Source organism: Pholis gunnellus, assembly GCF_910591455.1.
Source record: "Pholis gunnellus genome assembly, chromosome: 17".
In the NCBI taxonomy this organism is placed as follows: domain Eukaryota; kingdom Metazoa; phylum Chordata; class Actinopteri; order Perciformes; family Pholidae; genus Pholis; species Pholis gunnellus.
In genome coordinates this window covers 19947069-19964185 of record NC_136544.1, presented here as the reverse complement: position 1 = coordinate 19964185, position 17117 = coordinate 19947069, and the positions used below count along the sequence as shown (strand labels likewise).

General features: G+C 42.0%; 1 protein-coding gene across 1 annotated transcript in view; it reads right to left on the bottom strand.

The window, feature by feature from the left end:
- LOC306709334 (shisa family member 6) overlaps positions 1–14064 on the bottom strand; it is a gene marked incomplete at both ends in the record, with an annotated part of 63242 nt that extends 49178 nt beyond the window's left edge. Inside the window, 4 exons of the mRNA XM_079177417.1 lie at positions 1563–1631; positions 2043–2138; positions 8685–8842; positions 13502–14064. Coding sequence (XP_079033543.1) covers positions 1563–1631; positions 2043–2138; positions 8685–8842; positions 13502–14064 — 886 coding nt within the window. The remainder of the gene's footprint in view (positions 1–1562; positions 1632–2042; positions 2139–8684; positions 8843–13501) is intronic.
- Between the last annotated feature and the right edge of the window lie 3053 nt (positions 14065–17117).

The following is a 17117-nucleotide window of genomic DNA, read 5'->3' as shown; positions in this document are numbered from 1 at the left end:
AAAGCTGTCGGGTTACAATCATCGGCTCAATAAAATACTCCTCTTGAGGAGAAACACTTTTTGGCACAGCATTCTCTGGATATATATTTCACTTACAGCCGCAACAGTACATTAACTTTAGAAACTATTGGACCTGATCTGAAACAGACCCATGGAGGAGCTACACAAACATGACAAGCATCTATTTTTACCAATAAGAGACCCGAGAGAAGTCAAAACCAGTCAGAAAGATTTGTTTTTATCACTTCAATTGCAGGTGGATGGCGGGTTTATGAAGTGTGTGAAGAATCAAAACGTGTCCTGATCATTTATGTTGTTGAAAACATTAATTCATATTATAACGATAATACAAGCTCATCAGTGTATGAGTTGGGATCAGACAGCAGCCTTCAGTTTTAAGGGTCTTAAACCTGCATTCTCTCTAATGTCCACCAGGGGGCGACTCCTCTGGTTGTATAGAAGTCTATGAGAAAATGACTCTACTTCTCTCTTGATTTATTACCTCAGTAAACATTGTAAACATGAGTTTATGGTCTCAATCTCTAGTTTCAAGTCTTCTTCAATACAGCATGATGTTCATTTAGTAAATGATGGTCCATTTAGAGTCACACAGACCATAAAGCAGGGGATGCTTTAGGGGCGGGGCTACACAGTGATTGACAGGTCATTACCACGGTGTTGTGGGAGTTGTCTGTGTTTTCGTTTAATCGACTTGAACCCTTTCACAGTGCGTTTTCACTTCATGAAAGTTAATCGTAACACTTTGCCCGCCTAGACATGTCTTGTTAGAGTTCGGTTGTACTTAGCTCCACCCTTGCATGTCTCTTCTGGTTGCAAAAAAACAAGATGGCGGCACCCAAAAACCAAGATGGCAACAGCCGAAATGCAGAACTCCAGGCTTCTAAACCAGAAGTCCACAAACCGATGGGTGACATCACATTGACTATGTCCACTTCCTATATACAGCCAATAGCTGTGAATCAGGACCTCCAGCATTTGGATAAATCGGCTCATGTATTCAGATTTAATAAAATGATTTCAAACCGTGACGACTCCTACAACAGACGGTACACCATGCACTGCCCGGTCACACGGGGCTGAGCAGACACGATTTAAGCTCAAATATCATCAAGGAAATATACATCAAGTTGATACTGTTGTTGATACAGAGCAAAACCACCACAAATGAATAAATGCTGGCAAGCTAAGTGCTTCAAGTTGAGTGTTTAAATCAAACATTCACTTACCTTGCAGACACCTAAGAAGAGTTTATCAGCTGTCAAGGTTAACACGGTTACTTCATAACAGCCATGTAGATAAACTGTATGGCATTCATTCAAACAACCACCAGCGGAAACATTTTGGCTCACAAAACCACCAACAGGAAAAAATAAAAAAATATATATTACGACTTCTGGCACCAAATGACTGCTCTGTGCTTATCAGCCAAGGGCACTCGGCTGGTCGCTGTGTGTGTGTGTTGAAGTGTGAGTGACTTTTCCTATCGGGTGTGAACAGAGAGCCGGTTCTCCGGCAGAAAGAGGAACATTTGTGGAACGTACCGTAGGAGAGAGGGATGTCCATATCGCCCTGCCAGGACATCTGCCCCGACTCGTCTATAGAGTGCTGCGCTGTAAAAAACAAACAAACACAACAACAACGGGCCGCTTGTTTACAGCTCATCCTCGCTCCAACACTGCTTCGGATTCATTAAAACTCCAAAGGAGGACAATAGCCGGGGAAATCTACTACTGTGCCATGCTGCGTTCACACTGGCGGGAAGTGTTAGTTTGTCAGTGGAAGTGTGGATTTAATCACAGATAATAAATGTTTGTGTGGACTTTTGCAAGATGTCACTTCAAGCCATTATGTATTGTCATGTCCAACTTCCGCTGAGCCGAAACAAAAGTCACAGTCACTTTTATTATTTGGCAGAAAGAGAACGACAGCATGTCACAGTGGCTCTGTGAGCGAAATGATTGTTATTCTGAACTTCAGGATCCCGTGAAGAGAGAAAACCACTTAATGAGGACGGACTTTACCTTTCAAGTGGCCTCGTCCGAGTGTCACGAACCCAGAAGAGATGAAGTTGTGCATGTCTTGGCCTCCGCCGCGCAGGTTCTCTTTCCCATAGTGCCCTGGTGGGATAAACAATTGTGGGAAATTTAATATTTCAGCAAAAAGTGGGGCTTGGTGTTCTCTTTGCCCAAAGGTCACGTCAGAATGTGGTGCAGTGAAATCCATCCTTGTGAAATAGGTGTTGCTAGAATAACAGCAGGGGCTGGATACTGACCTACTTTAGCTAGCGAGCTAAAAGCTAACGAGCTAGCAACGGAGTAGAAACATGTCGGCGCTAGTTCATCAGAAAGCTTTGAAATTCTTTGAATTTTCTCTGTTGTGGGCCGTTTTACTCCCAGATGTTGAATACAACTCCCAAGGTGCATTTCAGCACATCAGACACATCCAGTCACTGAGTTTAAAATGCTGTGACATGCGCCGCTTTAACGGTGGGTCAACGCTTAAGAATGGCTAATGCACCACAAGCTGTTAAAACACTATAACGTTGATGCAAATGTGCAGAAATCTTTTATATGAAGCGTACTTTGGTTTGCAGACACGTACAATGCCAATGTTTCACTGTAGCGACTGTGTCGTGATGAGATGGATTTCACAGCACGTCGTTCCCACGAGCAGATCCATCGATCGTGGGCCGTTTCGTGGGTCTCAATGCTGACGAGTGTCTCTATTCAATTTCCCCAGAAATATCTGCCATTTTACAACAGACTAGCCGTAGATGACAGGAATACTAAACGGGGCTAAAATGGCATAACTGATGAAACCAACTCTAGGGACGGATCACCAGCTTGTCAATATTGCTTAAAGATGGAGGCTGCAGGGCTCGGGGCTTTCTCCACACTGAGTGAAATATTACATTTAATTGAAAAATGAAACTGCAATGCTTTTGGCTTCTTAGAGGCACGATGATGGGAGTTGGATAACCTTGATTTTAGAAGGGATTAATGTTTACCCTCCTCCGAGGATAGCACACACCTCAGGTATACACCCTTGTTGGATTTCCCCTGTGTTAAAAGACCACTCCGTAATGCAATTTGTACCACATCACTGTTAACTCTCCTTCGCACCAGTGCTGTAATTGAGAGTCTGGCCTGAACACAAAGCAGCAAGACGAGGTGCCTGCCAGCACCCCGACAACTTTCAATTGTCCTGTCAATCCCAGACAAGTCTTGAGGAGAAATAAAAGAATGTAGTGTCGACGAAAACAGCAAAAAAGAACAGAAAACATACAGACAAAAAAAACGTAGTTTATCAAACCTCCCCTCTCTATCCTCGCTCCCTCCCCACATTAACTGGTGAACAGTTAAATGCCTCTTTCTCCAAGAGAACCACTTCAAAGCCAATAACATCACTCAGACCTTTGGGCCTCGGGAAGCCGATATCGAACAGCATTTCAAATTATCATAATGAAAAGAAACACCTGGGGACCTTTAGGCCCGGTCTTCATCACACCGAGGTTTGGCACTTGAGCCCGAGCGCCGCGGCTCGTTTTGTTTCTTTTCATCAAACCCAGAGGAAGAATATTAACTGGTTTACTGACGCACGCTGTGTTAATGTGGGACCTCGGAAGAAATCCTGCAAATATGAGAAGAAAAAGAATAAACGTATATTTCCCTGCATCTTGTGATTTTTTAACCGCACACTGTTGTGTCTATGCCGATGATACAGTAGTGTATACATGTGTCTGATGTCTCCCAGGGGGAAATGCCGATGATTCATAACCTCTATATGCTCCAAGGAGACACCGCGGAGCTGAAATCAGGAAGCTGGAGACGCTGCCTGTGATATATGAATTGCTCCCATGTGGCAGTACAAACCTATAATACAAACCTATACTATAGCCCCTTATTATCTCCGGAAATGTTCCACAAAATTGCCTTATCGACACGGCATAATGAGGACAGATCTAACCTTTTCTGTTGGGGAATTAACCATTCTATTAAAGTTTTCATCACACATTTATAAATGAAGGGCGAAGTGTTTTATTTCAGAGATAAAAACTCAAATCTCTGGATAAAAGTGAAATTTACAAGTTTGTAAATTTCACTTTTTTGACATTTGACTTGGCCTTTAGAGGAAAATTAACAGTTTTCAAATGAGTGACTCAAGTGTGCACATTTCTGCACACCAGTTCATGTCAAAGGGGGTCATGTAACGTGGGTTAATCCTCAATCACTTTACTGTTAACTTAAGGTCTGCTAACTCAGCTGTCAACCACATTTCCTCGTGTTCATTGGAAGACGGAATGGTTGTATAAAACATCCAGACTGTTGAAATCATTTGTTTTTGCACAAATCCAGTCCGTACAACCAAACTGCATTGTGAAATTACGTTTCCAATTACACATATTTTGTTTTTGACAAATCACGAATAGGTTTTCAAAAAAAACAAGCCTGGCTCCGACCAACGGGAAGAAATGTTTGCAATGCATCCTCCTGTACAGAATGTAAAACTGTTCTCTTTAATGCTAAAGTAGCAATAATATTTGAGACGAAGTGGTCTTCCTACTTGGGGAAGTTACTTTCCTGTTTCAATATAAAACTGCATCCATGTATGAAGCCAAGTCCATAAAGAAATGACTTTATTAGTTTAATTATTATTATTGTCTCTGCTGAGACCCCAAAACCGAGGTACATTTCAAACAGCGACTTTTCTACCTTTTAATAAACTCCTAATAACTTGTCTGTAATCGTGACTTTACAGGAAGACTGAGGCACCCGGACTCACTATCATCAGCAACACGACGACATTCTTTCCAAATATCATTCTGAAGTTTGTCTCGTGTCAGAAGTCAAACTTCTGCAGGGTTTTAAAACCCCAAATGAACCCGTCTGCTGTGAGCGTCCTCCGGAGATGAGTCCATTCTCTGTCTGCAAAGTGTGGAAGACGTTTGTCGCCTATTTTTTTTTTTTTTTTTACAGCACCATAGAAACTTTAGAGCAGAAAACAAAAAGAGAGAACAGAACTCTGGGACATTGAAGTGCTAATGCCCACTCAAGGACAGTCCTGAAGTACCATCCAGACACAGACTTCCTCAGCATCTTGTCTCGGTGTAATAACTCTTCTGGAACATCGAGCGGGAGAAGTTCACATCATATATCGCTGATGTTTTCAGATATCCACCATTGCATTGTCATTAGCGTCTCTTTATTCTCCCCCCCCCCCTCTAGGTTAATACTTTCCTATTTGGAGGAAATGCCATAAAAGTGTCTTTGTTGAATTATTATTTTAAGGACACCTTTTTATCACTGAGGGCAAATAAAAGCAGTAATAAGGATTTAAAAGAGGGAATAAGTTACACACTATACAGGACGCCAACTTCTGACAACAGCAATTATTTATCCTCCTTAATGCTGCTACTTAAAAACAAACCCTCCATCATCCTCTTCACTCAGGAGATGTTTCAGACCTCAGAGTCTCTGGAGCTGCTGGCCTCCCTCAGAAGGACTTCTTAGAAACCAGATGTGTAGAATTAAACATTTTCTCAACTCAGTGGGAAACATCATGAAAGGAGAACTCGTTCCGCTGTTTCCAGTGTGGTGAACTCACAAATGGGTTGAACATGCAATATTGATTGGAAATGTGTTTCTTTTTAACCCTTTTACTTACCGAACCTTTCTATTCATTGAAAACCTCAAAAGGGAAAGTAAATACTGAAGGTGTGAAATCTTGAATTAACCTTCATGTCTTCAGTTACAACAAGTCCGTACTACAAAGTCCACTGAACATGATCTTTTAACAGAATATTGACATCGTACCATCAACATTATTGCAATTGTAATGTCTTCATCGGTAGAATATGTCAAAGACAAAATACTAATTTCATCACTTACAGTTTCGTTTGACAAACAGAAGCCGTCTACCATTTGTATGTGGACAGAATCCTTTGAATATTTAACACAAGGCTTTTATTCTGAAGTATTTGTAGGGCAGTGATGTGATAAATGGAGAGACTTGCCCAGCTCCATAAATCAGTGCTGGAAACTAAGTGTGGCCAGCAGCGTGTCATGTATGTAGCTGAAAACCAAATAAAAAGGTATAAATCAAGCTGTGATACTGTACAATAAAGTATGCATTTAAACAAAAAGTCTGACTTTCTGCCTCATTTATATTCTGCTTTTACAATAAACAGACACATCATCTGCATATTGTAACTCCTTATAATTGTTGCTTTGACAACCTTAAACTGGAGTCTAACTTTAACCCTAAACCCAATATTTAACCCTCAAACGGCCATTTAAAGAAGTGAGAACTTGACAACATGTTAAACTGACTAATGTTTGCAGTCAGATTTACATATTTCATACCTGATTACAAGTGCGTATTGACATTTGCATACTGCACTTTAGTGGTGACGGGATGTTCTGGCGCTCAAGAGTTCATCCTGGAGAATGTCAGTAGTAACACTAAAATCTACTAAAACAACGGCTTTAACAACATCCACAATCCGCCATGAAAATATAATGAGCTTTGATCATTTCCACACTGAAAAAACAACGGAGCCATCTTCTGTTTTAAATTCACATCGCTGTCGTGAATTTGTCATAAATCTGAGTCACGTCTTCCCCGGAGTGCCTCCATCTCTGCTCGGACACCCCTCCCTTCAAAAGCACTCAGCCGAACACAGTGTCACGTCCCGCTCACACAGCAGACAGCAGCGGGCCCGATATGACACAGGTCGGACCATCAAGACATCTTTTCTGTGGGCGCTTCATACTAAACAACGCGTGGCTTTGTGAATCACAGATATGTGCTTACGCTCAAGGCACTGGAGCCTACAATGAGCAATACATCACGTTTAATGAATACGATTCGAGACGGTCAATGTACTATTAACAAAAATCTAAATGGCCACGTGAAACGTTTGAATAATAAAGCCCGTTGGTCTCTGTATATCTGCTCAGATATGAAGTTTAGACTGCTGATAGAAATAACACAGCGCTTCAGAAACACGAGCCAGTATCAGTAAATCAACACTGGACAGAGAAATGCAATAAATGTCTTTAGTACAAGGTTTGATGAGGATGATTCGGAGGGGATGGAATTTAGATTCAACATTCAATGCTTTGATGTTTCTGCATTTGCCTTTCCCAGAAATGCTGACTCGGGTTGAATGATCTTGAAAAATACCCAATGGTGACTGATTTTGCAGCTGCGATATTGAATGATTTATGGCATTATTCTCATTTTCATTGAAGAGCATTGACGTATCATTTTTGCGTTGATCTATACCCAACAAGGATGTTTCCTTAAGTCTGTAGAATATGATGATTGAGCACAATGTTTTTACTAAGACGCACAGTTTCATCTCAGTGTCAGCTTTCAAAATCATTTCGACCCCAAAACTCACCTACACGATGGGACCTTTACAGCAAGTATTACCGCAGGTGTTGCATATCATCTTAATTCATAACGTGCTTTAGTGGTGCATGCAGGATTATCAAACAAATTTGCAATTACTTAAATTAACACCGACTTAAAGTGATCGGTGGACCAGGAGGTCTGGGATAATCCATTCATGGTGGCTCCTTTTGTATGTTCAGCCTTGGTGGGTTTCCTTCTCTGCTACCGACTCTTCTTTTACTTCTTCGGTTTATTGCAAACAAACAGGGACTTTCTCGATTCCTGGACTTTCTTAATAAATCCCATTAATACTGTATATTGAAGGCTAAATTGCTATTGTATGACAGAGTGATGGATTCGGGCAAAGCGGACCTTTCACCTTGATGAATACATCGTGGTTTGTTAAAAATAAACTCAAGGGTTTGGTTACAATGCTGAAAAGCAAACTCTCAAAATCATCAGCGGTTTTCAGCGGAGAAGCAGACCTGATTTATATAAAAAAGATGACACTTTAAATATCGCAGACATAATACAAACAGAAGATTATTTAAAACCGGATCGGTGACCAAACGTGGAGTAATCAACTTGTCTTTGGTAGAACAAGAACATATTCAAAATGCTGCAGGAACGTTGCTCACGTCCTGCAGTTGAGTACAGTCTCTTCTGACACATGTGGTGGTGGCGGCGGCGACGGTGGAGAGGAGGGTGGAGGCAGCGTGACACCAGAGTGAAACACAACACTGTTGAATCTGGGACACCATACTAGGGCACTTAGCTAACGAGCTGATCCCTGGAGCAGGGATCTGGAGACCGACCGGATGAAAGTAGGAGGAACGGCGTCGCACGACAGAATTATCTCCGGACAAAAAGCTTGCGTCTCCCGCGAGAAGATGATAATTTGCATCTCAAATTTTGAGCCAATGCTGAGTAGGCTTATGGGAACCGCAGCGTAAGGAGCCAGGGCCTTGCATTTAATTCTCTGTATGTTTCCTTATGTGTTTCGTCTTTAGGAAGATTGAGGCAGAAAAGCTTAAGATTCAAGGTCCATCTATTTCAGTGGGTGTCAATCAAAGAATGTTGTGGCAGATTAGGGAAAGCGAACGGGGTCTTTCTTTACGATACTTAAGCTTTCCCATCATAATAACATAAAGCTGGATTCTTTTTAAATGGACATGTAGTGGAAGCTATAAGAGAAATCATTTGGCCTGGAAGAAGCTCAGAGTCGGAGCTATTGATCTGTGTAAAAGCAGAGCAGTGTCACCCACCGTGGTTTGATGCCTTGGTGTGAACGGGCGTGTAATGGTTCTTCGAGGTTCTGACCGGCGTCTCGTCTTTGGGTGATCCATCAATCGCTGCAATGTTTTCATGTTCATACTGAGATATTGGAACTGGTCCCTGTTGCCTCAGAATGTCTGCCAGGGCTCTGCAAAGAAATCACACAAATGAGAAAAGAGCAATTACCAACATTTTTCTTTTTTTTTTCCTTTTTCTCCTCGTCATCCCCCTGAAGGTCTTCCTAATTTATTTAGCTGCAGCTCCAATTTGAATCATAGAGGTACGGGGGGACAAGGCAGAGAGGAAATCCTAATTACACCCAGAGCCACAAGGGAGTTAGATTTTCAATAGCGCTGAACACAAGGTACAGACCGGTGCTATTATGCTCGCCGGACTCGAGCTCAAGGCACATATACACGAGGAGTTAGAAGTCAGTGTCTCTTCTTTGAAGTCACGAAATAAAAGCAATATATCACCAACACCATTTCCAACTTTTGGTGGAAGAGTGTCAGCCTGTGAGACGGAGCGCCGGCTCCGCGTTTCTCCTTAAAAAGGAAATGAAAGGACCATTTAAGTGTGTCAATGTCAACCTAAAGCAACCACATATTCCACTTTTCTATAACTCGGTGACTTTGGGAGGTATAAAGTATATTAATAGCGTTTCCCATCCAGGATGAGAACACTTTAGCCGTTTTCTTTTTCGCAGACAGAGGCGACCTGATTTTGCACTGTCCCAGTTGGCTGCTATGTCGTGTGCAGCAGGAGCTACAACAGTTTGCAGAACAGGCCGGACTTTGAGTGTTTTAATGAGAAACATTTTGCCAGGGAAACAAAACCAAAAGAGTAAAAGACACTTTTGATTGTTTTCAAGTTGCATGGAAACTGCAGACATATTTGTCAGACACGCCGTGACTGTTAATAATCCCAACAGAGCCTGCATGGTCAATACTGCATTTTGGGGGTTTATACTAATATCGATATTCGGGAGTTCAAAACGTCTGTCAACAATACAGCCAATCTTTGTCTGTTTTTACACATTTTTATCCTAAAACCGATTTTGTCGAAAAGCATGTAAGCTGAAAACAGCAGTGGGCCAAGAACGGGCCCCTGGGGAACGCCACAATGGAACTGATTTACAGAGAAACTGAAGTCTGCTGTGACAACATAACGTTCTGTCCTCTGAGAGCTAAAGGACAGAACGGTGCTAAAGTACCTGAAACAGTTTTCACATTATCAACAAAGACCAAAGCCAGCAATGAGTTGACCCTTCTAACAGGTATTGAGTGTTTCCAAAGTCGGATGCATCTTCTTCCTCGGTGCCATAGAGCTCCATTGTTGTGCAAACACTATTAAAAACGTATCGATGAGCATCACCGTTGCACTGGGTGACATGTTCCTTTGACTCAATGCCACATACAACGCTTGTTCTTCCTGTTTGTTTAAGCTAAAAACAACAGTGCCTAATTATTTCAGGAAAAAGCTAAACATAAAATCAAATTGTAACGCTTTAGATCTCCAGTAGGAACCTATGGGATTGAGTCTGAGGGAGAGACACACTCACACATTGTTGGTTTTGTTCTTTCCGTGGGATTTGTTTATCGTACCCAAATACAGAAGACCACCAGCATCGTCATTTTACGATGAGGCCAACAGAGTGATCCATCCACTCAAAAGCACAAACACAAATGTCATCGTTCTCTTGTGGACAAACTATGTAATGACGTCTAGAACGTATCTTCGCCATCGCTCTGCAATCTGAGCTAAAGTCATACAGACTTCTCATACAGACGTTGAGCTTTTCTGTCCCTTTTGCATTGAACTTTCAGTCACCTGCAGCTATTTTTTTTCCCATTCAGTCGTCTTTCCTTTCAACTCAGTTTCTCAGTCTTTCATTCTCACCACCTCGCCGGCATGCATTGCCTCTCGGTTTAGCCTGCAGAATGTGATCAATACAGCCTGTTCAAACCACTGGCTTTAGCTCTCACTCTGCATTTATTGTGTTTCGGTGAAGGTCACAGACCATACGGCAAAGGTCTGCCAACAGCTCAGTATTCTGCTCACAGTCCTCCTTCAGTCGCAGAGGTAAGAGACGAAACGGCATTAGAGAAGCATCCACTTTTCAGCAGCAGGCCCGAGCCAAATATATAGCTAATCCCATGTTCCACTACTTCTTTTTGGTCACGGCTGTCGTCGTGAATGTCTGCTGCCAGCCTCCGAGCTCTATTCCAGCAGACATCATTACGACAGCAGCTCTGTGCCAAATGGTCGGTGAAAATAAACAAATCATAAAAAATACAAAATAACACCATTGAGCACCCAGCAAGCCATGCCTCCTCATTTAATCGACCTCTCTCTCTCCACTCTCATGGCTCCTGCTCACACTGGAGTGGTGGCATTAAGCAGATCCACTTGAAAGTACGCCCCGCGGCGAGGATGGAAGCACAGTACGGAGACACAAACTTCACCATCTCTTTGTTTTCTCCGAGCAGAGATGGAAAAAGTGCTGCGTCATGAGCTTTGTTTTGTTCTTTTTTTGTTGTTTTAAATGAAATACTGTATTGTAAAGTCTCACGAGTCCATCTGGATATTAAAAAGCCGACTGTGCCAACGTTTCAGACGACACTTAGAGCAATCAGTGGAGCTTGAATTTAATCTATGACAGAGCTCCTTTGTGTTGACAGGGATGGAATTTTGATTTATTTTTTATCAAAAATAACTTCTCACTGTGTTTCTCAGAAAGCTGAGTAATCCTCTTTGACATTTTCAAAGCAGCAGGTGTCAAAGTTTCATATAACAATGCTTAATTATATATGATATATATTTATATATATCATATTGTTCAGTCAACGCAATACGTCCTCCTCTGCTCCGTCCAGAATGGCCTCTGCTTAATGGCAGGTGACTCAAGTGACTCTTGGATAAGAGCGATGACTCAGTGATTTTTTTTTTTTTCTAAATCAGTGGGTGGAAAACATGCAATTGTAGTCAGATCCAACCTCAATTAAAAACCCATTTATCCTTTTTTTTTAATAGATTTTCAACACCTGCTTCAGTGGGGCTGGAGAGTATCCCAGCATGCATCACATAAAAGGCAGCCTGGACATGTATAAAGCTTGTTATGCCATAGAGAGACTGAATGAACTGTGGGAGGAAACCAGAGTTTAAAAACCTTTTCCACAAAATACACTATAACCTTAAGTCTATGCCAGACGTTGAACTAGTTGAGCTGCAACCAATGATTATTCTTTTATTATTGATTTAATCACCTGGTCTATAAGAAAGCTGCACATAAAGGACGCCTACACAGCTCACGCTGACATCTCTAAATTGCTTGTTTTGTCCGGTCAGCCGTCTAAAAACACAAAGATATTCAGTTTACAATAAAAAAACACAAGGAAAAGCATCAAGTCTTCATTTTTGAGAGGACGGTCAGATGTGTGGCCTTTTGAGTTAAAGAATGACAACTAATCAATCATCGAAATGGTTTTTGAAAAAAATGTTCTGGCGACCAATTAATCGTCGAATCGTTCTGACTGTAGTTACAGGATTCGTCCACTTTTAAAGGCCCCTAATGCATTATGTTCATTAAGTTTAAAGTGGGTGGGGATCAGTGGGAAAAGGATGATGTCACGTACTTCTGCGCACCAATCAGAATGGAGCCACATTCTGATCATAAATCAGTTATGGAGTTGTTTGCATATGTTACTGTCAATAACTTGACAGATATATAACTAAGCTTCACAAAATCTGTTTTTTGGGGCCACAGAGGAGATTTAGTGTAAATCTATTGAGACAGACTTCATTCAAAACCGACGAGGCTCTATGATATATATATATATATATATATTTTTATATATATATATATAATATATATTGCCATAGGATGGGTATGTGGGTTGCCTTAACGCTCATCGAGCAATTCAGTGAGCACTGCTGGTGCCTTGAGGATTTAAACATACAGTCATTGTAGAAGAGACCACTCCCATCAGGATGAACATGATCATAATGGCTTTCAGTGGCATTTACTTTTATCCCTCTGGGGTTGAACGGACGCCGAACACCAGCCGCTCCCCCTCCTGAGATTGACACAGAATGGCATGTGTACCACAGAAAGCTATAAAATCTTGATTTCTTTTTTTTGTGAACGGGAAGCTCTCGGGAGGAGTGTAATGGCACTGTGTTAAAGGTCGTGGGCTTGTTTGATCTCGTGATATTGAGCCTGCGAGTTAAGTAGGCCGCTGTAAGTCAGATGAGTCGTGTCGGTCAGAATTCTACACAGAAAAATGAGTTTAGCTTAACACCTGCAGCGTCACGTGACAGTATTTCTCTACGGTTCAGTCTGACTTTGGGAAAACTGAAGATCAATTCAATATGTTTTCTTGCTAAAATGAGAAGCAATGCAGTGACCACTTCACACAAAGATCCAGGAATACAAGGTGGGTTTATCCCCGTTAAAGGCAGAGTCCACCCCATAATCATAGATGCATGTTCGCTCTTACCTGCAGTGCTATTCATCAATCTTTTGAGTTGGTTGGAGATATCAGCCGTATAGATGTCTGCCTTCTCTTCAATATGATGGGACTACTTAACACTCGGCTTGAAAGATATGTATTTGAAAAACTCAACAGCAATGTCTCTTTCCAGAAATCATAAGCCGGTTCCACAAACCTTGTTGTGAGTTTCATGTAGGAACTATACTAACTGTCCCTTTAAGGCTCACATACAGAAATCTATGCTCTATAGACATGTTGTCATGCTTTTTCATATTTTTCATCATCTATGAAAAAAAAAACAAGGACAGACTTACCTGTGCACGTTCATTTCCTGAGGGGGCTTTGTGGCTTTATCATAGGCAACTTTAACAGAAATCCCAATGGCGATGACGAGCGCCACGACCCCGCAGGTGATGTACACCGTGGTGTTGGTCTGGTCCAGTTCCGGGTCGTACGTGTCACCTGTCGGCGCCGGCGACGGCGGCTGGGTCTTGATCCAGTCCGGTGTGTTGTAGTTGGTGCAGCTCTTCTGCTCCAGCCGCTTTCCCCGGTCCGCGCAGCAGAAGCGCAGGAAGCAGCTGCCGCAACAGAAGCGGTGGTCGGTGTTGTTGCAGCTGAACTCCTTGTCGTACTGCCCGCTCACGTCGTAGTAGCCCAGGCAGGTGTCGTGCTGGACCGTGGGAGCCTGGACCTGGGTGATCTTCCCCGGGACGGCAACGGCCAGCGGGACCGCGGTGGTGCTGCCGTTGACCTCCTTCACCTTTGGGTTCCTCCTCGGCGGGTTTTTGCTCTTTTTGTTGGTGGTGGCGGCGGCGCACAGGACATTCAGCGGGTCTAAGTAAATCAAAAGAAGCAGAAGATGCTTTATCCCCATCATTTGAGGACGCGCTGGTGTTTGTTCTTTGGCCGCCACGCTCTTCCGTCTGATCTTTCCCTCTCAGTGTCTCTCTTCCACTTCTTACCGCGTGGAGCTTCTTGCGGGTTTCTTCATCGCAGGTAGGCTACTCCTTTTTGTGTGCCAAGCTCTCACTGACGGACTTTGACTGGCAGATGTTGCGCTCATCGGACACGCAAAGCATCTTCTGACTTTGCTGTCGTCCAGCGTGAATCGGGTTTTCTTATAAAAGTTCAGCTTTTTTTAATTTCGTCTGCAGAGACGAGATGAAGACGCGATGTCCTCCACGGAAACCTTCACCATGCGTATGATTGAAGCTCGTAGTTACGCTGTGGAGAAGAGAGGCATGTACAGAGGGATTTAGTCGGTAATAAATGACTTCATGTCATGGCCAAGTATCCCTGAGAAACCTTATCAATACGCAGGTTTGAAAGACGGATTGGGATCGATAATTGGGGTGAAACTAGATATTTTTAGACCTGCGAACACTTTCAGCACCACGGACAGCGCCCAAGTTTCCATTTGGATGTTTGGAGCGCTTCAGCATCAAAAAGTAAAAAAGGTTCGATCTTTTTGTGATTTTCATTTCTCTTCAAACACAAACACGGGTTATTTAACTCGAGAACAGACACAAGTCGTGTTCCTTAATGGCACAAGAAGGAAAAATGCCACCGTGCAGCGTTCTTCTTTGCCTCATTCGCCTCTATATTACGCATGAACTTTATTTTATCCGACTTGTGGAAACGGAGCTTTAACTTCTATATTTCTTTCGTTTGAGAATAAATGAACTCGTAAAAAAAAGACAGAAGATGAGCAGTACTTACCGGGTAAACGGTGGCCGGTAACGGGGTTGTCTCAGCCACTGCCACTGAATCAAAGAGCCTCAGCAAGACAAGAGGTAAGACCTCTCTCTCCTCTCCGGCCCGCCTCCCTCTCTCTCTCTCTCTTTCTCTCTCGTCACCCTTCCACACACGTCACCAATTCAGGTACCTCAGTTAATTGTCAATCGGCATCATTTCTCATCTCTCCCCCCTCCCTCCCCCTGTTTTTGGTCATATGCTTCGCTCGATAACTCGCGGAGGAGGAAGAAAAAAAAAGAAACAGAAAGATAACAGTGTAGAAGTTGTCTGCAAGAGGCGAGGCGCTGCTGTTGGTGTACATTTACGCATCAGTGCGCACACAAGCTGGATCCACTCACAAGTCACCAATCACGTCCTCTGGTGTGTGTGTGTGTGTGTGTGTGTGTGTGTGTGTGTGTGTGTGTGTGTGTGTGTGTGTGTGTGTTCAGGGAAATGTGAAAACCTGCCCGAGCTGGTTTACTTTAGAATTATAAATCAAATGCCATGCATGCAAGTGCTGAGGGGGAGGGGGAAAGGATTGAGTTGCTTCAAAAAGGTCTGATGCCAAATGGGAATTTTGTCATTCTGACTTTTAATAAAGTAAAATGAGTTATTACTGGATGTATGTAAAGAGCTATAAGTTGTTATATAAAACACAAAATTCAGACTTTTGTCAGAAATTAGTTTTTTCCTGAAATTTGACTTTAAAGATTCTCTACACAATATCCAGAGCATTATTATAGCAGCAAATAGCTGTTGTGTATTTAAAGAGCTGATAATGCTAAAGTGTACTCTTCAGCCGTCGCCATGTTGAGAGCCATGTGGAGGCAATATGCTCTGACTTTCGAATTTAGCACCTTTACTATTGACTTGTTTTTACAGTTTATGTTTATAGAAACATTTATTTACAAATGTCAAATTTCAAAAACTCGAATTGGCCCAATCTAGAGCCAGTGTTTGGTTTGTCCGTTCTGGGCTACTGTAGAAATACGGCGGCTTCTGTTTAGAGGACCGGCTCCCTCTGTAGATTGAAACAGCTCATTAGGATAACCGTAACATGACTCTTATTTTTAGATGATTATAATAATTATCATTTTTAATTATCATAATTAATAATATTATATTCCATTTCAGCCAATAGATCACACTAAATGTTACACTGGACCTTTAACTCTGTGAATCATGACTTTATTCTGACTTTGATCTGAAATTTGACTTTAATATTATCAACTGTAATGAACCCATTTTACCAACAGAATTTTACTTTAACATACAAATATCCTCTAAAGTTCTAGTCTCAGAAAAGTATGTAAAATGTTATTGACCCTTAGATTTTATTTTCAGAATTCTGACATACACCTAAAATGTTCTTTAACTTCATTCTTTAACTTCCACTTGATTCTCAAAATCTCGCGTTTGATTGCAGAATTCAAACATCTGACCAAAAACAAGCCTTTATCCTTCACGTTCCTCCAAAGACTGAGAATCGGACACGTCTTCTTGTTTCATCCAACATCAACCATCTTCATCTCCACAAAGGCATTACAAGGAGAAGAGAGACACAGTTATTATTAAGGTCCAGTATTTTTGGATGGAGGTTTAATCGTATTCACAAATGTGTTTGAATCTGGTAAATCTGGTTGTACCAGATGGTGAAAATGACCACATTAAAACATCCCAGGCAGGTAATTTGACAGCGAAAGGAAACCATATCAAATTGACTTTCAAATACTTTGCTGTCATTGCCTCAACTCCGCCGTCCTCATTCACTCAGTTAGTATCCGGCGTGTCAAAGCTCATCCATCTGGTGTCCAGACTAAAAACCACTGCCAAGATTTATTTGTCTTAGCCGGCCGGAGTGCTATTTGATCAAGGTGAATGCAGTTTGACCAACGTCTGCTGTTATTACTTTTATGGCAGAGGGGTTTCATGTCGCCCCAGAGGGCAAGGTGATTATACGCACTGTGCTCTGTAACATTTAACTACATTGAAGTTATCTTTACATTCATCTTTACTGATGAATGTAAAGATAATCACATGTAGCCCAAAACAATTTTGACCTACACATTTACGTAAAAAGTAGCCCAATGACAACTGTTGAGCAAGAGGCAGAGAGCATGTGATCGGCTGAAAGAAGAAATGACATCACTGCTTGACACCTTATCATATACTGGAGTACATAAAGTTTCCCCTTCA